This window comes from Cucumis melo, chromosome 4 (genome assembly GCF_025177605.1).
Source record: "Cucumis melo cultivar AY chromosome 4, USDA_Cmelo_AY_1.0, whole genome shotgun sequence".
Classification (NCBI taxonomy): Eukaryota; Viridiplantae; Streptophyta; class Magnoliopsida; order Cucurbitales; family Cucurbitaceae; genus Cucumis; species Cucumis melo.
The window spans coordinates 28174094-28195393 of record NC_066860.1 but is presented as its reverse complement, the minus strand read 5'-3'; the positions used below and the strand labels follow the sequence as shown (position 1 = coordinate 28195393).

General features: G+C 31.3%; 2 protein-coding genes across 2 annotated transcripts; one reads left to right on the top strand and one right to left on the bottom strand.

Moving 5' to 3' along the window:
- Nucleotides 1-1497: 1497 nt before the first annotated feature.
- Nucleotides 1498-5683, bottom strand: LOC103487102 (polygalacturonase At1g48100). Its single transcript, XM_008445310.3, has 7 exons — nt 4984-5683; nt 4500-4631; nt 4142-4318; nt 3888-3932; nt 3603-3810; nt 2879-3069; nt 1498-2168 (listed from the first exon to the last, which is right to left on the bottom strand). Exons 1-7 carry the CDS (start codon nt 5287-5289, stop codon nt 1794-1796), a joined length of 1434 nt encoding a protein of 477 aa, XP_008443532.2. The 5' UTR covers nt 5290-5683; the 3' UTR covers nt 1498-1793.
- A 7781-nt stretch (nt 5684-13464) lies between these two features.
- LOC103487105 (shaggy-related protein kinase epsilon) lies at nt 13465-21289 on the top strand. Its single transcript, XM_008445318.2, has 13 exons — nt 13465-13697; nt 16578-16759; nt 16843-16935; nt 17078-17137; nt 17313-17585; nt 18093-18167; nt 18244-18300; nt 18458-18598; nt 18721-18771; nt 18873-18968; nt 19045-19128; nt 20290-20392; nt 21001-21289. Exons 2-13 carry the CDS (start codon nt 16643-16645, stop codon nt 21081-21083), a joined length of 1233 nt encoding a protein of 410 aa, XP_008443540.1. The 5' UTR covers nt 13465-13697; nt 16578-16642; the 3' UTR covers nt 21084-21289.
- Nucleotides 21290-21300: the final 11 nt, after the last annotated feature.

Sequence of the window (21300 nt, the reverse complement as noted above, 5' to 3'; positions counted from 1 at the left end):
TTAATGAATTAACTAAAAACATTTTAAATATATTTAATTGATAAATTAAGATTAATTAAATCTAATTAGTTCAAAAATTCGCTTTTCAATAATAATAATCTATTGCTTTATTGTTTTTTTAGTAATCAAGCAATTATTTATTGAGATTAGTTTTAATTTATAATACTTCATTCATTAAAAATATATAATATTTATAAAATCTTTTTTTATTATTCTTTGTTGTATTAAAATATATTTTCTTATATTCTTTTGATAAAGATTAAAATTATTAACCATAAACTTAATTAAGTATTAGATTATAATCAGTATTACGTTCATTGAATATATTAATGCCTTAAGTTTAATTATCATTTACTATAAAAAAAAAATTAATTATCAATTACTCAATTTTTAATGAATTCATTTTTATCGATATATGTTTAATCAATCAATTTACGTAAGATTTTTCTGCTTAATTTCATAACTTCAACTTTAAACGTAGTGTTATTCTATAAAATTCTAAGAGCATTTTTCATGTACATATTCGATTCTCAAATACCTTATTCTCAACTATTCTACTCCTTGATATCTATAAAACTTTAAACTAAAATTTTCAAAACTCGAATACATTTTTAGTTTATTTGGGTATGTTTTAGGTAGAAATTTTTATTATAGTATTGGGGGAGATTTTGTATAGTTTGAATTGGTATAAAAATTGAATGGAGGATAACATTTAATAGTCAAATCGTTGAATTTATGCACTAATCTTCATATCGTTCTAGTTCGTTGTTAGATATGTGAATTTTCATTCAAATTTTTGAAGAACTCAAATATTAGGAAGATGTTTTTGCAATTTATCTCATACGCTTCCAAGTAGAATTTTCAAATCTTTTTGCCATGGGCTCTCTCCTTCCCATCTCAATTTTCCCGGACTAATTTTCCGAAGTTTTTCGCCTCTTCTCTGTCAAACTATTTCTTTATGACGTAGCTTCCTGTATACTCAATTTTCGAATTTTATGTTGCAAGACTTGCAACTTGTAATACTGTTTCTTGTCTTCTTCTTCTTCTTTTTTTTGTTTTCTCTCTTTTTTTATCTACTTATAGTTCATATTGATTGTATAATAGTAGTGTAATTGTTAAGCTGTTGATTTTGATATCTGAGACCCCCATTGTGGAATATCCGGACCTAGTAATCAGAACGAACAATTAGCGAATCGATTCATTTGATGAGAATCTGTACAACTCATGGACGAAATGTTCGATGCGTAGTATGTAATTAAGTAAGTTTTTAATCAGTTGTTATTGTCAATTTTCTTAAGTTTTATTTGTGATTATCAGGTAATTACCCGATTTATGTGCTAATCATTTTACGATGAAATTTTGAGTTTGCGAGGCTTAATCCGAATGTTGTGTTGTTCAATACTCTGTCATAAATTGAATTTGCTCCGACTCAGGTGGTTTGTAGGAGTGTAAATTCATCTTTACTATGCACGAATGATAAAATTTGAGCAAGAGCCATTTATAGCAAACAGTTTTTTAAGCATATAACATTTATATTTATAAGCAGTCTATCGTGTAAATTTTCTCCTAAATCTCCATCAGTGACTGCATATCTCTATCTATAGGACCCTTTTTGTAGCATATACCAGTTCTTTTTCTAAGCAATCTACCATGTAATTTCTTTCCCAACTATTCTTTAATGGCTGCATATATCTTTCTATAGAACCCCTTTTTGTAACATATAACTCTTATGTTTCTAAGCAGTTTAGGATGTATTTTTTTTCTTTAATGTAATTAATATTTAGCTGCAAAGCTTAGCAAGAATCATGGGCTTGAGCTTTAAATGGATTTCCAGATTGCAAGCAGTCGACGGGAGGGACGGTGGAGGTTTTCAGTTCACCATATGCCTTCCAACAGAATGGTTCGTTCGAGCCATCGCTCCCCTCAAGCTGAATGGTGTCTAATGTCACACCTGTGCATGGAAGGCTGTCACTGCAGGCAAAACGGACCGGCGTTGAAGTGTATGTTCCTCTAATGTTTACATAGTTTACTCCTGAAATTGCTACTGCAGAAGATCCATTATGGCATCTACCCCCATCACAGTAGTATTGGTCTATCATTATTGGAATTCGAACATCTGTAACTTGAATGTTTGAAAATAATATTCCTTGTACTGAGCCTGAACCCCCCTGCAATGGGAAAATCAAACGACTCTTTGTTAGTTGCTGAAAATTATGTTTGATTTAAGAAAGGGAGTTTTTGACAAACAACTGAGAAAAGTATGTTCATATAATTAAAGATAGGTTCGTAGATGTTTTTCCCCTGCTTTTACTCTCATACATTTAGGACGTGTTTGCCAACGAAAAATTGTATAACTGTAATAAAATTTCATTGATGGATCAATTATAATGAGTTTGAATCGCAAAAGTAATTGGATTGCTCTTGATTTCGTCTACTCTTTTTCTTTTTTAAAGAAGAAGAACTTGTTTACTTAGAATTATGAAGTCGTCATATTTACTATTACCGTTACTGTTACTGCTAAGGTCTAGAGGTAACAGTAGCAGTACCAAGAACGTGAACAGTAAAAATAAAATATGACAGATACATAAGTCTAATGTTGTAATAGTAACAATATGTATAATACTAAAAGTGATGAAAATCAGTAAGAGCTAGTGGGTCCCTCGTATATTTCAAACAACCTCAATTTCTCGATTAGGTTATGTTTTTTTTATTACGGAATTGGACATTTTATTACGATTATCGAATACGGGTAAACAACAATAAACGTAATAAAATGAGATCCGTTTTTTAGATTACCATTGAATTATTACCTTTACGGGTGGGTAAATGTGTTCTTATAGATTGGAGTTAAAAATTAGAGGAGAGAGGTTTAATATACCTGCCAGGTTTTTATTCTAACCCCATTCATTGTATTCTGCAGTTTAACATCACGGACTGTGATATTGGATACACATGCTTTTGTTTCATCACGTCCTAGTCCTCCTATGCTAATTCCATGGCCTGGTCCACAGTTGACATTGTGTATGTATACACCTGAGCTTCCAGTTTGTATGGATATACAATCATCTCCTGTTGTTCAAATTTTTATTTATGTCAGTTTCGTCATGCTACTGATTATTTAAATTCCACCCCGGGAAGATTTTTTTCCCTCTGTCACAAGAGTAAAGATGTGGTCACATCATAAGAGTTCTTTAGGGAATAAGGTACCACTTGGCAGTTGAGTTTTAAGGCTGTTATTTGTTTTTTAGCTAGTGAATACGTAGTCAGTTAAATGTTTCTTAGATGAGTTGCTTTTTCGAAACAACGATTTTCATTAAAAATACAGGCTGACAATAAAGATGTCTCAATATACAATAACACCGTGTTTAAGTACCTTATTCAACTTCTAAAAACAGATCAATAAAAAAGTTCTTGGTACTGTTAGGCAAAAAGGCAAATTTAAAACCACATTTAAATGGCTTGTTGGTTGAAGGTCCTTTCTGGCTCTTAACCAATTGGATTACTTTATATTTATTTGCTTATGTAAAGTTAGAATACTAAAGTAAAAACTCTCATGCTAAAGGAAATCTTCTTTGCAGTTAGTACTCAAAGTTGGGCATTACCACAAGCTAGATTGCTGTTTGAAATGATTACATTCTGAGAATTCTGCAAGTGAATTCCATCTGTGTTTGGGCTGTCACCTGGTGATGATATTGTTAATGAAGAAACTTGAACTGCTGTGCAACTATCAAATTTCAGGTGAGCTTTTTGGCTGTTTTGGATGGTTATTCCAGAGACTGTTACTTCATCACTCCCATAGAACCTAAGTGCCTGCACAAAATGTTAGTCACAAACAAAAAACTCTCTTCAATCCATTTCTATTAACAAGTTTAGGCCAAGAGTTGTACAGTTGGTTTAGTGCTTGGAAGTTTTCCGCCACTGCTTTCCTTGTCCTGTTGCATGAGATTAAACATGTGATCAGGAAGCTGTTTGACTTGAAATATGAAATACTTTTAATTTTCTTTAGAGTTGGTATAGGGTTCGTTTGGATTGACTTTCTAAGTGTTTATAAATATTCTTTCTATGTTTATAAATATTTTTTCTAAGTGTTTAACTTATAAACACGTAGAAAGTCAATCCAAATACACCCATACAAAGTTACCAAATTTTCATCGATAGGATTGTTTGTCGGTGAGTCATTCCACCAAACCGAGCCTTGTCCATCAATTGTGCCCGTACCTTTGACTGTAATCCCTTTAAGTTTAGTGAATTCAATCCATTGTAAGATTCCTGAACCCCAAGCACTAGGGCTTGTAGGAGCAATGATTTTTCCATCCAACTGCATGTCAGTATGAGAGAAGTACTTTAGAATGTGTCATTAAGAAAAATTTCCTCTGCAGCACAAAGGAGCTTTATGGAAAGTTCTTCGTAGAACTGTTTTTCAAAATCGACTCATTAAGTCATTTAAAAACAGTTCTCCAAATCAACTTCCAAAATGGATTCAATGTATTGATGTTGACCTGAAACATAATGTTTGGTTGACAATTGGGACCGGAGAACGAAATCGGGCCAACGAGGAAATTGGAACCTGAAGGAACCTCTACAACTGATCCCTCTACATTGCAAGCTGACTCCCAAGCTGACTGAAATGCCTGGTATGTATATATAACATTGTTAAGAACATGTGAGTTTCAAATTCTGTAAAGTATAAATGCTTACAAAATTTCTATTTAACGAAAATGATTAAGTAAAACTCTTAAATCACTCTAAATAAAAGCTTAAGCCAGCGAGTGAAGACATTTTGTAATATAAATAATGTACGACAAGTGGAAATCGATATTTATCATGGAGGAAATAACAATTGCTAGAGTTTAAACACAATAACTTCTTGAACCACCTGCTCCAATTCCATGTTAAATCATGGATTAACCCAAAAGTTTAAGCTCATGGGTGAAGGTAAATTTAATATTATAATTTATAACATTCAATAAAAACTAAATTCACCTTAGTGTCATCTGTCTCTCCATCACCTTTGGCTCCAAAGTCCAATACATTAAAATTTCCTGAACCACCATTAGTAGCTCTACCTTTACTTGCTAATGATGTTCCTACAACATCCTCGCTTCCAACATGTCCACTGCCTGTCAACCTCAAAGAGCGGCCGCTACCTTGATGATGACGATGAACTTGCCAGTGGCGGTAGCCTACAGTTTTTCTAGCATGACAATTGTGCAAACTAAAAGACCAAACAAAAACACAAATGAAAGCAATAGTTGTAAGACATTTCAAATTCTTCCTACCCATCTCCATGTCAAATAGATAGAGATAGAGAGAGAGTTCTACAAGTAGGATTGACAAAGAAACTAAGATTTTTGGCCTGTATATATAGACTGAAAACTAGTTCTATATTAGATATACTATTCACACATCAGCTCCACAGTTCAAAAGACAACTTGAGTTGTGACAAAACACTCTTTTCGTGTTCTATATATTATAATATATAATATATATGTATGTATGTGTGTGTGTATATATTTTCTATCAAGGGATCCATCTTTTATTCTCTCTCTCTCTCTCATTTGGATTAATTGATTTCGGCAGCCGCCTTCTTCCTTAAAAAACCAAGCTAAGATTTGTGGCAAGAACATGCCAAGCGAGAAAAATATACTATTGACCATACCATTAAGGACGTTGATACACTACAAATTAATAGAGCCAAATAAATGAAAAGGATATCCTTTCGCACTATTTGATGAATTTCCAGTTTGGAATTGTTCACTGGTTGCACGTGAATGGCAGTTTTCCCCCTCTTGATACTTGATAGTAACTTCTCTTTTATTATATATATTAAAGAAAGTTTAAGTTTTTGGTTCCTACAATAATTCAATTGGTGTTAGAGCTTCATATTTTGACTTCACTATTTGTAATGACATTTCGTTAGTTTTACTCCAATTATTGCAGGGGAATGATTGATTAAACCATCGATGCTACGAGATAATTTGGTACGTCATAATTGATGTCTTTTTCATTAAATTATACTTTAAATTGTTGCAAATTGACGCTTCCATATGCTAATGTTAGATGAGTTTTTTAGTTCAAGTATTGATTTAATTTGTGTAATATTAGAGGTTGGGACGATTAGTTTGAAATTTGTGGACGTTGTTTTCTCTTATTTTTCATGTCATATAGACTATATTAGGGCTTTGTGAGTCAAGTTTAATGTTCAAGTTGCATGTAAATCATTTTAAAGTCAAATCAATCGTGATTACTCTAAAATTTATTTCTAGATTTATTATTGTCTATAATAGTTACATTCACACCTACTTGCTATGTTATGCCCTCACACCTACTTACTAGATATATATAAATATAAAACTTTGGTTTAATTCAGTTGCCATCTTCAAGTGTATATTTTTCTAACCAAATGTTTGGTGTATATATAGGAGGGCTAGTATATATTAATATATGTTTTTACCTTTTTTTTTCACTAATAGTAATGGATTGAATTAACAAATGCTCCCATATCATTGAAATCTCTCCCATTTTCTCAATTCTAACTAATTCTTTAATTATTTTGATTTATTCCATTCCATGACACTGTTCTCCTTTTTTTTTTCTCTTTATAGAATTATTGTAAATAGCACAAAAGAATAAACTATTTAAAAAGTATAACAAAATTTTCAAATGAACTATAGAATGTTGATGGAGTTTTGTTATATTTTTTTGTAAATAGTTTCAAATTTTACTATTTTTTTATAAAAAATTTCCTTATTCTTTTTTCTATACAATCCAAATACTAATAAAAACAAAAATGCATGGACATCAATAAGGCAAATAGTTGTTTAAAATTAGGAGGGCAGATCTTAGGTTCAATGATAGTTAGAAACTAATAATTTTAAAACAAGATTTGCAAGTAGAATGATATCATTGGACAGCTAAGTTTATCCTTTATATAAATTTGGATTGACACGTGTGCATGTCTGCGTATAGTACTATTTTAAGGTACATACTTTATAATATTTTTGCTGAAATTAAAACATTGTTTAAAATTGATATAATATATCCTGTGGGTTTTTTTCTTAAAAAAAAAAATATCACTAGAATACAAAAATCCATTATACTACTCTTTACAATTTCTCTAATTTTTTTTCTATGACCAATAAGAAGTGACACCCTGATGGAAAGAAAAAAGCCCTAAAGTATGGATGAAAAGTTCAAAGGTTGTGGGTGGCTCATGCAACTTAATATATATATTTAGCCACATGATTGTTTGATTTAGGTTAAGTTATAAAATTAACCTTCTGAATATTCATGGTTTATTTTATTCTATCTTTTAAGTTAGCATGTGATAATTTGATATGGAGTAAAGACTTTTTTTCATTGGAATGGGAAACGAATTAGCCTTTTTCAATTTGGGAAGAGTGTATACTAAGTCTTCAAAATTTTTGTAAATCATGAGAAAATTAATATAATTATTAAAAAGATTAAAAGATCGTATAGATTGTTAATTAATATAATAATGTTATTGTTAACCAATATTAGGGATGATCATCTATCGGATAGGACGATTTTGTATAAAAATTAAGTTTGAAAACCGATCTAGTCGGTTTATACTAAAGGATACTGACAATTGGTGTCGGCGAATCTATTTTGGTTTGGTTCGGTTTTCTCGAATCAATTCAGTCAATTATGTATATTAGGTTCGGTTGGTTCGGGTAACAAGACAGTCGGTTTTTTTAACATTTTAATTCAACTGAGATTATTGATCGTTTTTTAATAAAACCGACTATCAATTTCTGATTCGGTTGTTTGGAACGGTTTTTTTTTTGGTGTCCATGTTCATCCCTACATCGTTAATTAAAGTAAATACCGGTAATGTTAACCAATATGTGTTTTAACTTGCGTAACTATATAACCCCAAAAAAAAAAAAAAAAAAAGTTATGCAATTAACATTGCTGAACTGTGTGTGTTTTCTTTTATTGCCTCTACGATCCTCTTCTTTATGAATTCTAAACATATATTCACAAATTATTATTGTTATTATTTAACTATTGTCTATTAAAAAAAATTGAAAGGATTAAATATAGGAGTTTTTCAAAAAATAGAAAAAATATATATATTTACTCTCTGTACAAAAAATCATTACATATTATTTTTTTTAATATAAATATTTTTGTTAAATTTTCTATTTTTAACTATTTTCGTTAAATTTAAAGTTTATTGAAAATATGAAAATTGAATTTAAGACTTAAAAACTAATCGATTATAATAATATAATAAATTCAAAATTTATATATATATAGAGAGAGATGAAGCACGAGATCTATTTTGACATTAAAGACAAAGCTAACACACACTCATTTATCAAATTTATAAAAACTTGAAAGGAAGGATCTATTTTGATGATCATTTGATGGAGGCAAAGGCAAAAGGCAAAGGCAAGACGTGCAAACAAAGAGATATTAACAATAATATTAATGGTTACCAAATTGAAGCTTCTTCTAATCTCTCATATTATAAGTTATCATTTATTGTCCCTTACTCTCTCCTTTGTTAAGGATGACTTCTAGTTATAAATTTTAAGATTGAACATTGAAGAGAAAAACAAAAGTTCAAACTTTGATTTTCATCCAAAATTAACTTTATCTCGCTCTAAATATCATTAAAAAAGCATATATTACGCTCATATAGTTTTTGTTGAAATTATAGAAAAAATTATATATTATTTTTTTTAAATAACAAAATTTTTAAAATTATTTATTAATATATCAAAATATCACAACAAATTAGAATAGATTATGATAGACAAATACACCGTGATATTTTGCTACATTTAGTAAATATTTTTGTTCATTTCATTATATTTAAAAATAATCCTTTTGTAATTATTAATTTTTTTTATCATAAAATCATTTTTGTGTAAAATTTTATTTTATTGACATTCGTGAGTTTGTGACAATATTGTTATCATTGATTATTCAAAAGTAAAAATTACAATCGTTTAAGTTTAAGTTCGATGAAATTAAAGGTTTAAAGTCTAAATTAATACAATCAACTTAAATTAAAACTTTCTAAAATAATGTATATATATATATATGCTGACGACAATAAATCTAATATGAATGAGAGAGAAAATTCCCAAACTAAAACGAAATGGGAATAGAAAAAGAAAAAACAGAAAGTGTAAAAGTTACAACAACATGGAAGTATTGAACAAAAATTCAAAGATTATACAGAGAGGATCCAAAATCAAAAGGGTTGAATATGAATTTGGAATTTAGCAGAAAAAATTTAAAAATAATAATAATAAAAAAAAAAAAAAAAAGGGGCAGCCGAAAACGGCGGCGTATGACATGGAATGGGAAAGTAGTATTAGAATATTTTAGGAAAAGGAAAAGGAATGGGATGTGAATTTTTAGGGATGTGTTGTCAGTGTCCGAAGCCACGAGAAACCGTTAAATTCGGTTCATTCCGGATCTCATGCATTTTCTTATGGAATGGGTTCCCCTCCTCACTCCTCACTCCTCACTCCTCACCCCTCCTTCTCTCAATTAATTATTCCTATTTTTTATTTTCTACCTTTTATAAAATCAAACCAAATTTTGAAAACTAAAAAAATGGATTTTGTTTATTTAAATTTTATATTTAAAAAATGCAACAACTTTTTTAAAATAAAAAAAATTAATAAACTATTTACATAAACGACAAAATTTCTATGCTCGGTTTTTTTTATGAGGTATAAATATTTTATTTTCGTCAATTTTTCAAGAGAGTGGTAACGATGGCAAACTAATATAAGGAAAAATTAGATGAAATAAATTTAATTTTTAAAACAAAAAAGAACCTAAGTCTCTTTCTTGTATGCTCAATTTTGTACTGGATTTAAACATGAAACTAAAACATTTGATTTTCTTTTATATATATATATATATATATATATATATATTTGGTGAGATTAATTATAATTAAGTGGGATTTGATTTGACCTAAACTCTAATTGGATGGATTGTAAGTTGAAACTTTCAACCTATATAGAAAAGATAATTAGTGCTTTTATTATCCAATTATAGTTATTGGTATTATGAACTAACTTCGATAAAAAGATCCTTCATAAATTAACCAAAATTAGGCTAATGTGTAAGCTATTGCTTCAAGCAATATAGAACTCAATCTAATATTTTAGAATGTTTAGTTGGATCTTCAAATCATTGTGGGGTAGATATATGATTCCTATTTATAATTTGAAAATCACATGATATAGTTACGAGATAAACATTTTATATTCTAAAATCAATAATACGTTGAAACAATTTTTTTTTTACAAATATACCAAAACATCATAAACTGTCTATAATATATCATGATAGGCAATTTATTTATGTCTATCGTGATACAGATATAAAGAGATAGTAGTATATAGTGATCCATTATATATAGAACATGGTATTTTGTAAATATTTTGGTACATTTTGCTCTCTTTGAAAATTCGTAAGACTTAGAGTTATTATAACCTAAAAAATAAACTATAGATAATTAAATACTCAATCAAATCAAATTAAGTTAAACTAAATTTGTATTTTAACCAATAAACAAAATAATAAGATATTTATAACTATGAACCTAACTAAGATATGTGTCTATTTGATCATTAAACTTTCAAAACTACCAATTTAGTTTCAAAGTACCGAGTTTTATAAACATTCATAAATTTACTCGTTTCTGAGCTACAATTCATGTCAAGTAGATCAATTTGATTACAAATTTTGAATTAAATAAACACAAACTCAACAACCACAAAAAAGAAAAATACAACAATAATTATGAATAAAAGATAGAGATTGGACATTCTGATTTCTTCCTTAAATAATAATAACAACAACAAGGTGTTATTGTGGATTGTTCGTAGATTTTATCAATTATATAATTGATAGGAAGCCAGATTTTGTTGCTGTTTGTTCAATGTTTCTTGTTCTACTTTATATGTATATGTATATATATATATATAACAATGTTTCTTGTTGTTTCATCATTCTATTGTTAGACATGTGAATTTTGAATTTTTGAGCCCAATAATTTATTCTCATGATTTTGACAGATGTGATCATTATGGACAATACAATACTCTTTTATTATTGTTATTCAATTTGTTCTTTTTTCTAAATAACAATTTGTTCGGTCGTGTGACATATCACATATATATATATATATATATGTGTGTGTGTGTATTGAATTATTATTGAAGCATTCTATTGTTGTATTTTTAAAATAAATATTGAACAGTAATTTAATCCAACATTTTTCAAATATTTATTTATAATTATTATTTTATTTTTGCACTAAGTTTTTTGTGTAAATTATTATTTTTTATATCGTGAATTATGATTTAAGTTTCAAAACTTTGAATATTGTTGATAAATCAATTTATTGTACCAACTGGTGTTTGCGGGTTCGGTGTTTTTTTTTCTTTTTCTCATTATGATTGAAGTTTTTCAGTTTTGAATATTTTTTTATATGGTTGGTGTATATTTCGTTCTTCAACCTTTAGAAGTGGTTTTATATGTTTTTTTTTTCTCATTATGATTTAAGTTTTTCGAGTTTTGAATATATTTCTTTTATACGGTTAGTGTCTATTTTGTTTTATATGTTTCTAAGTTTTTAATTTTTTTGGTGTATATCTATTTCGTTCTTGAACCTTCAAAAGTAACTAAATCAATAAGTTGTTCTAAACTGTTAGTTTTGTGTTTTACAAATTAATATAAGTTGTTTATTTGTTGTGTTCTTAGAAAAATTCATAATTCTTGAAATTAATTGATTTGTTAGATATAATCTGAATTTTATGACAAATAGTATATATTATTATTAAAATTTTATGTTTTTAAACGTAAATTATTATATTTTATGACTATAATAACCAACGTCGTGTTTTAGTGATAGAGGCAATTTCATGAATTTTTGTTTTTTATGGGTGTAGATGAAAAGATAAAAGTATTCATTATTTATTTGAATGCAAAATGTAATTTTGATGGAGTTTTATGGACTAAACACATTAATTAAAAGTAATTTCATAAATTTGTGTATATTTATTTTTCATCTAACAAAATTGCAACTAAGCTATTACTTGTTGAAGATTAAGATGTAAATTTTGCAATTACTTTAAAAGTAATTTTAAGATTAAAATAGTTTAAACAATTATTCCAAAAAAGTTCTTCAAAATATGGATCTCCTCGCTCCAATTTTCTCAAAATAAAATTACTCTCGTTGATTACTTTTCATAAATTTGTATATGTTTATTTTTATTTTCTTTTTCATCTCACAAAATAACACAATCATTTCCTTTAATACAATGGTTATGAAAATTGAGTTTCAATCCCAAGATGAAAAGTCACGTGCGTCACCATTGATACTCGAAATTGAACTCATTCCACTCATTGGGTTAAAAATGGGAACAAATGATTTAGGGTTTACTATTCATTTCATTCGTTCAATTAAAAAAGGGCGGGGAGGGTGAATATGTAAATATACACTTACAATGAGAGGAAATTGGAAACAATACTAAATTTGGTTGGGCCCTCAGAAAAGCCCAATAGGAAATGCAAAATAATGGGCCCTTCCCTTCCCAATTCTATATAGAACGCTCTTCCTTCATCCCCACTCTTTCAAATGTGAAAAATACTTCGGTGCTTCCGAATGAGCTGTTCAATATAAAACCATCACTTGACAGTTTCTGTGTGTTTATGATCTTCTCCAATTTTTTCCTCGTGGGTTAGAAACAGGGAGTGTGACTCAAATATATATGTAGATGTAGCATTTCAAACGTATTCTATATTTATTGCGCATATCGATTTGTTTAACATTTAGATCAATAGTACGTGTCTTGGAAGTTTTTTTGTACGTAGGATACTTAGATTAAGTTAAATTTTTTAGAAAGTTTATTTGTTCATGATTTGCTTTGTATTTTCAACGTGCACGTATATAGAAAAAGATCAACCTTTGGGGAAAGTATATAAACCATATATAAAATAGATTTTAAAGTTCCATAAATACTAATTTTAAATATTTACTATATTATATTAAAAAGGAACCGTTTTATTTTTATTTTTTAAAGTGTGTTTTTGGACAATTTTTTTTTAAGAAAAGTGAAATGAAATAAAAACAAACGTGATATTAAATGTGTGTCTTAAAACTACGGAAAATAAACGCAGCTAAGAATAGACAAATCGATTTATCATTGAAATTGACATTGACATTTTTAATAAACTCTTTTAATATTCGAAACTCCAACACATGGAAACGTCGTCGTTTGAGGGTGAAAGTGAACGTTCTGAAGTGGCAGTGCCACTCAATTATTCATTGGTCACAGAAGGAAGTCGGACGTGACGCCACTATCCACCATAATATCGCCACGTGTCGACCTGTCGATAACTCCGGACGTCAAAACTGACCGTTAACTTTATTTGACCAAACTGGTAGCGTCCGCTCTGTCAGTTGTGAAAGAAAGAGAAAAACAAAAGAAGAAATAACGAAGAAGAGAAAGCGAGAGAGAGAAAAAGAAGAGACGAAGACGGAGTCTTCAGTGGTTTTTTTTTTTTTAAAAAAAAAGGAAGAAAAAAAAGCTAAAAAATCCATTTTCAGCCCTCGCGGAAGATTTGGAGGTTTCTTGGTTCTGCTTTGATTTGAAAATTTCTTTTTTTGCGAAATGATCTACTTGCTGCTTCAGGTATTTCGATTTTGAACTTCTACTGTTTTGGTGGATTTTAATTTTTTCATTTGGTTCGTTGTTGGGAAATTGGAAGAAATTGACAGGAATTTTTTTTAGTGTTGTAATGATTTTAGATCGTGTTTGTATTGCATTTTGAGTGGGCTTGAATGCTTGGGACTGGGATTTGGTTTTCGCTATTTTGGGGAAGTTTGTGCCGACATTTCCCGGGGTTTTGTTCTTTGGCTTTTGGAATGGTAGTATGTAGGTAACTGGCTTAGGGGAAGACTTGGAAGAGTTATGGATATGGTAGTTTTTGAGTTATGATTAAGCTCGTTTGTCCCTTTGCTAAGGCTGGTGTAGGAAGCTTCCATGTAAAGGAAATTTTCGTTTGGTTTGTTTAGTTTAGATTTATATATATGAGGATCCCACATTGAAAAATTTTAGAAACTCACGCTCTTTGTAAGATGGTTGGGTTTCTCCTCTTGTTGCCAATCTGTTTTGAGATGGAGTCCATGTTAGATAACATTGTGTGTGTGTGTATTTGGAATGTCGAGGACTTGCTTATTGCGTTATGTTTATGTTCCACCCAACTAATTTTAAGAAGTCTCATCCATTTGAAGACTAGTTATTAAGTTTTCAAGTTTGAACTTGGGACAACCTCTGAGATTTCAACCGCTCAGCCTTTGATGGAACAGAGGTCTGATCGTGTAAAATATGAAAAGGCTGGATAGATAATACTAAAGGCTTCCTTGATCACACTTCACTTTTCCTCCTTGCTCACCATCTTTAACATTCCAATTCAAGATCCACATAACAACTTTGCAGTTTTTCTAAAGAAGTAGACTTTTTAGTTCTTCTGATTCCTTCATATCATCTGTTTTTCTATTCGACCCTTCGTCTTGGCTTTTACTCACGAATTCTATTAAGCTACCTGTTAGATGTTGAAATACTGGAGCATTGCTCCAGTAACATGATTTGCTGCAACTGAGCCAATAGTAAGAGCCTGCAAAATGGAGGCACAGGAAACAAATATAAGTTAGAGTAAACCCAACTCCAACTGTCCATGTACAAAGGAACTGATAATCCCATAAAATGTTCTAAGAATTACCCTAAGAAATGTATTGAAGTGAATCACACTTTAATCCCACTCTGAAGAGCTTGTGCTATTTTTTTCTCTTTTGATAATGAAATTACTCCTTAGTTTCTTAGCAAAAAAATAAGAAAGAAGTTCCTCCTCCGAAGAACTTTCATCACTCTGGAAGATTCTTCTGTTCCCCCTGAGCCAATTAAACTAGATGATGGTCAGAAGAGCAGGTTACTCTCCACAGAAGGCGCCTTCCATGATTTGACGAGGGTGGAGAACAAAGCATTTCATATAACAGCTGGATGTTTCATTAGAGAGAATCACATGGATTGATGCCACATATTTGTCAAATTTTCCCCGTTGGAGTTTCCACAACAAACTTAACAAACTTGTCTCTTGTATGACGATGGGAACTGATATTGTTATAAATGTCCTATATATAGTAAATATTGACTAATTTGTTGATATGTAATAACAACTTACAAATTTAGACTATCTTTGGCTGTAAATTCACTTCTATTAAGTTTTTCTTCTTCTAATTCGTTACCAGGCTAAATTTAAGCATGAGTCCTTTCTCGCAAAACAAGTTTTGTCGTTTTTTGATCGCTTTACAGATAAATTTGTAGTTTTTTAAATTTTTAGGTTAAAGTATGGGTATTCTTTCAAATTTTACCCAGTGGCCGTTTTTTCTGTTAATACATTCTAAAACTAGATTTGATTTGTTCAAAACTCATTCTTTTGGAATTGGTACGAGGTTCTAACTTATAACAAAAGCAACTACGATGGTTTATGAAGACAACCTACAACCCAATCTAAAGTAGCGCCTTGGAATTCTTTGTGAGGCCGTTCCACCTTACCGAGCATCAAATATGGAGTTTTCCAAGGGAAGTTTTTCTTTCCCAGAGAAAGGCTTGCCTTAAATACATAGTTGCTGAAAATCGCTAGGGAACCCTGATTTTTTCTATATCCACTTGTTACCGTTCGTTTGGGCATGCGTAAAACTTTACTGCAGCACTCCTGGAGAGACCTCCAGGCCGATTTCTCGTACCAACAGTCCCAAATATTCGAACAATACCACTTGTGCGGTGTAGCTCTTCGGTCTTTTCGTTTCTTTATGTCAACTTGTATGCCTTCATCCACTTCAGTACACCATAATCTTCATCCCAAACTCCCCCCATTTTATGACCAATAGCATCAAGAGTGTCCTCTTAACGTATTTGAGTGCAAGTCCCTCAACCTTATCTGGCCCCCAAGCAGGATTTACTTGATCATGGAACTTCAGATTCATGCTTCAAATTGCAAAGGGGGATCTTTAAGTGTATACCAGCATTTGTTCAGGGATCTAGCTTCATCTGCACCAGGGTATTGCGAAAATGGTTCTTTCACAATCTACAAAAGACATATCTGGATCACTGGTCTTCGAAGAGTCATTCTCTTGAGCAGCAGCAATAGGAGCCCAAAAGTTTGAAGTTATTTGTTTGTGGAAGTTAGTTCTACATTTATCAGTAAGGTCGAGAAAAATGATATTTTGCAAGTGATACTGTTTGAAATGGTCACTCTGATTTGAATGTCGAAAATTTTAAAATTTCCTAAGCTTTCAAGGCTAGAGTTAGGCACAGTGGTAAAGTTATTCGGATTCAACAAAGAAGTCCTAATTTTATAATCATTTGGAACCAGCAGTTTTAGATATTGAATATCTCAATTGACAGCATCCGATTTTTAATCTTGCTATCATAGATAATTTATATTAGATGTTTTGCACGTGTATATTCAAGTATCTATTTTCCTGACGTCCCCTGTTTCCTAAATTACAGGTTAGGATTTGCACAGACTGTGGATCGTAAGGATCATATTGTGATTTGTATCTGTTTAACATATTATGGCCTCTTCTGGTATGGGTCCAGTTGGAAAACCTGGTAGTGGCGTTGCATTGTTTGCCGATAAACTTCCGGAGGGGATTAACGAAATGAAGATCAGAGATGAGAAGGTTGAAAAGGTTGGCCTCTGAAAGCGAACAGCTGTTCTAGTAAATTAATTATCTCTACTTTTTGTCATCTTTCTGTACATATTCATCTTCAGGAGATGGAAGCGACAGTGGTTGATGGAAATGGTACAGAAACTGGACATATAATTGTAACTACCATTGGTGGTCGAAATGGTCAATCCAAACAGGTAAACATTCTACAACTTTCTGCAAGAATCTTATACTCTAACCATTTGCAATCTATTGAGACTACTTTATTTTGGGAGTATTTCCGTTTAAGTTATAGCATACTCATTTTTGTAATTTATTTTTCCGTGACCATTGTGACAGACAATAAGTTACATGGCGGAGCGTACAGTTGGGCAGGGATCCTTCGGTATTGTATTTCAGGTAATGCGTTCAATTGCAAATTTTGAACTTCCTGTAACAAAGTTACTTTTCTGGATGATAGAGGGTGGTAATTTAATGCTCATAAAAGAATTAATAATAAATCTTACAAATATAAATTAACAACTTTGGAGGTTGAAGTGTACTAGTTTGTGGCTTTTATGACTTTGTTTTGCAGGCCAAGTGTCTTGAGACTGGAGAAACTGTTGCTATCAAGAAGGTTCTTCAGGATAAGAGATATAAGAATCGTGAGTTGCAAACAATGCGCCTTCTCGATCATCCTAATGTTGTTTCTTTGAAACACTGCTTTTTTTCCACAACGGAAAAGGACGAGCTTTATCTTAATCTGGTTCTTGAGTATGTACCTGAGACAGTTTACCGGGTAATAAAACACTACACAAAGGCAAATCAGCGGATGCCTCTCATATATGTCAAGCTTTATGCCTATCAGGTGGTTATATATACTCTTTCTAAGGTTTAGATGACTTATGCATTACCTTTCATTTTGTTGTACCAACTAGCTTTGTCTTCAGCCAAAATGATAGAGAACTGAGCAACGGCGCTGTATTGAACTGAAAACAGAGAGTGGGTTCATGCTACTTTATCCCCATTACAGATAATGATACCACATCAATCTGTATAGAGATTTAGGATAGGAAAATAGTTCTTGAGATATTCTACAAAGATTTTACCAGTTTCCTGGTATCTATCAACTATATAAGTCATCTTATTGGGGTTGCTTGAGGGATTTTTTAGTCTGCCTGCTGTATAATCTGTTATTATTTAAAAGTGTTCTCCGTTGGTTTGATATTTGTCAATTAAATGTCAGCTTTATTCAATGCTTTCCGTGTAACTATATAGTTTTAAGTGGGGAGAATCATTCCAAGTAATCCATCTTGAAATTATAAAGTTAATGTGGACAGCATATGATTCTAAGTTTTTCCTGGTATCTCGACAGATATGTAGAGCTCTAGCCTACATTCATGGAGGAATAGGAGTATGCCACAGGGATATTAAGCCACAAAATCTACTGGTTTGCTTTAAAAACTTTGAAATTTTTTGTTCTAGTGGTTACTTGAAAGCTACTTGCTGATAGATTTGTTGTTCAGGTCAATCCCCATACTCATCAGGTCAAGCTCTGCGATTTTGGAAGTGCAAAAGTTCTGGTAGGGCTTTCGTTTTGTGTCTTATCTCTTGATATTGCAAAAGTATTTTTAGAAGTAAATCTACTATGTTGCCTTTATTTCTCATTTTTGCATGATGATTATAAAACAGGTGAATACACTATCTTTTTGTGTCTTCCTTATCGTTCGTTTTTAACAGGTGAAAGGCGAGCCAAATATATCATATATTTGTTCTCGTTATTATCGAGCACCTGAACTGATATTTGGGGCTACTGAATACACTACCGCAATTGATATTTGGTCGGCAGGCTGCGTTCTTGCTGAGTTACTTCTTGGACAGGTTCCCTTCGAAATTTACAATCCCTTCTTTTCTCATTCTATGCAAAGCGAGGAAAAATCAAAATATTTTCTTTTCCTCTCTTTCTATCTCTCTTTCTCTTACTGGCTTGCTCAATTTTTTAGCCTCTCTTTCCTGGTGATAGTGGCGTGGATCAGCTTGTTGAGATAATTAAGGTTAGTTACCCGATTCTTTCCTGTAGACAATAAGTTGCTATTTTGTAAACTAAACTTCCTGTTTTATTCCTGTTTTGTTGAACTGGTCTCTCTTTGATTAGGTACTTGGGACTCCTACCCGTGAAGAAATCAAATGTATGAACCCAAATTATACTGAGTTTAAATTCCCACAAATCAAGGCCCATCCCTGGCACAAGGTACGTACGTTTGTTTTCAAACTTGCAGCACTTACTCTTTGTGTTTGCGGTTTGCTAATTTTCCTTTTCCCTGCAGATATTTCACAAGCGCATGCCACCAGAAGCAGTGGATCTTGTCTCAAGACTCCTCCAGTATTCTCCAAATCTTAGGTGTACTGCTGTAAGTGTTTTTCTTTCCCCATGCACTACCTTCTCATGGTGATTATACCCTTGAACCAGCAGGTTGTATCAATAAAAACCCTAAACTAATATACACTTCCACAGGTGATTATTTAAACTATTTAGCAGCGGTTTATAATTATTTTCAGTTGGTTCCATTAAAAATCAACTTAAAACTACCTAAACAATTTTATTCTTCTCCTGAGGAGGAAGAAGAGAAGACGACCACTTAATGTTAATGGAAACCACTAATTTTCCCATTCTAGCACAACAAATAGAAGTTTTGGGATTTGAACCTGCAATCTCAAAGAATAGATTGCTTTTTTTCTATTAACACTGAGCTATGCGCACTACTTGAAAACTGCTACAATCTACTTATTCTAGTATTTATCTCTAATATTATGTTGCTGCTGAGCTATTTCTTAATTGGTGTACGTTTTAAAATATTTTGTTTTAATTGAAACAATTTTAGTTTAAGATTTTACACTTGGACTGTGATATCTGCTAACTAGCCACTTGATTCTAGTATTTATCTCTAATATTATATTCATGTTGAGCTATGTCTAAATTGATTTACGTTTTAAAATTTTTTGTTTAATTGAAACAATTTTTAGTCTAAGATTTTAATTGATTCAACTAGGAAAGTTTAGGAATATAAATAAAGTTAAAACTTGATTAAATTTTATTCGAGTGGTATTCTTAACTCAAACATTTATGCTGTGAAATTTTGGCCGGTTAGTATTAATTTCAATAGTATCATTTTTGTGAATTTCTCAGAGGCGTTGTTCTCTCCGTTGTTTCTTCACTATAAGTATGTGTCTAGCAGGTTCACGCTCTTAAAGTTCTAGAGTTTCGTTTCAAAGATAAATTTAAAAATATGTATATACATTCTTTCTGAAACTAAGTATCTGGTAACTTTCGAGGTTTGAGGTAATTGTACACTTGGAATCTCCATTCACAAGTTCGTTGATCTGAATAGTGAAGACAATTTGAAAAAAAAATACCAAAGCATGTCTTGATTGAAATTTTGTTACTGATTTCCTTAATTTCATTCACTGCAACTGCAAATGGCAGTAAATCTCCATACTTATTCATTTCTCATCATTCTAATGTCGATGTACATTATTACCTGCTCTTGATATGTATTTTACAAACTCAACAGTTAGAGGCTTGCATCCATCCTTTCTTTGATGAACTCCGGGATCCCAATACTCGTCTTCCGAATGGGCGTCCCCTGCCTCCTCTCTTCAACTTCAAACCCCAAGGTTTTGTTTCTTCCCACTCATTTCACTATTGGTTTTATAGTACTTTAAACCTAACTGTTTGCATTCAGTCCTTGAACCTCCTGGAAATATAGCCTTTTTTTCAGTAAAACTGTGCGCCTATGTTAAGTGAACAAACTTACTTTTTGAATCGAAAATCAATGGAAGTTTAATTATTTGTTGGTTTTCTATGTCCTAGTCACTTGATTGGATTGAATTGCTACATCCACTCGCTAACATTTTGTTTTTGAAAATCGTGTTTTTCTCCTCGATGGTCTTATCACCTCTAGAAACCTATTACGAGCATATCTTGATGATGACTTGCTGTATAAGTTACCAAGCCTCGTATGTCAGTATAGCTTTTTTCTTCCGTAGAAAGTTAATAAGAAAACAATGAAACTCATAAACAGAAGTTGTATTTATTTAATTTATAAAAAAACTCAAAATGATTATCATACATGACCGCCTAGAATAAGAAATTTAATGGTGAAAATATGACCCGAAACTAAATTGCAGAATAAAAAGTTTAACCTATTATTGTTTATGATCATGCATACGATTTGGTGTAGACGTTACTGAAATTATTAAATATTGGCATGAAATCTGTGCAGAGCTAAAGGGTGCAACATTGGAGCTTCTCTCTAAACTCATACCAGAACATGCTCGGAAGCAGTGTTCTTTCCTTGATTTTTAGATCAAAACACAAAGTCGATGTTATTTTCCTCGTCGGATTCAGGCAGGTAAAAACGCCCTTGAAAATGTAATTGTATGTCTGATCATATCATTTGTAATCTATTTTATTTGAAAAAAGAATATTATGGGAGATTAACGCTGGTTGTTGATGTGGGTTGAAGGAATGTTGCTATTGAAATAACTATTCGCTACGATTATTACTTCTTATCTCTCTCTCT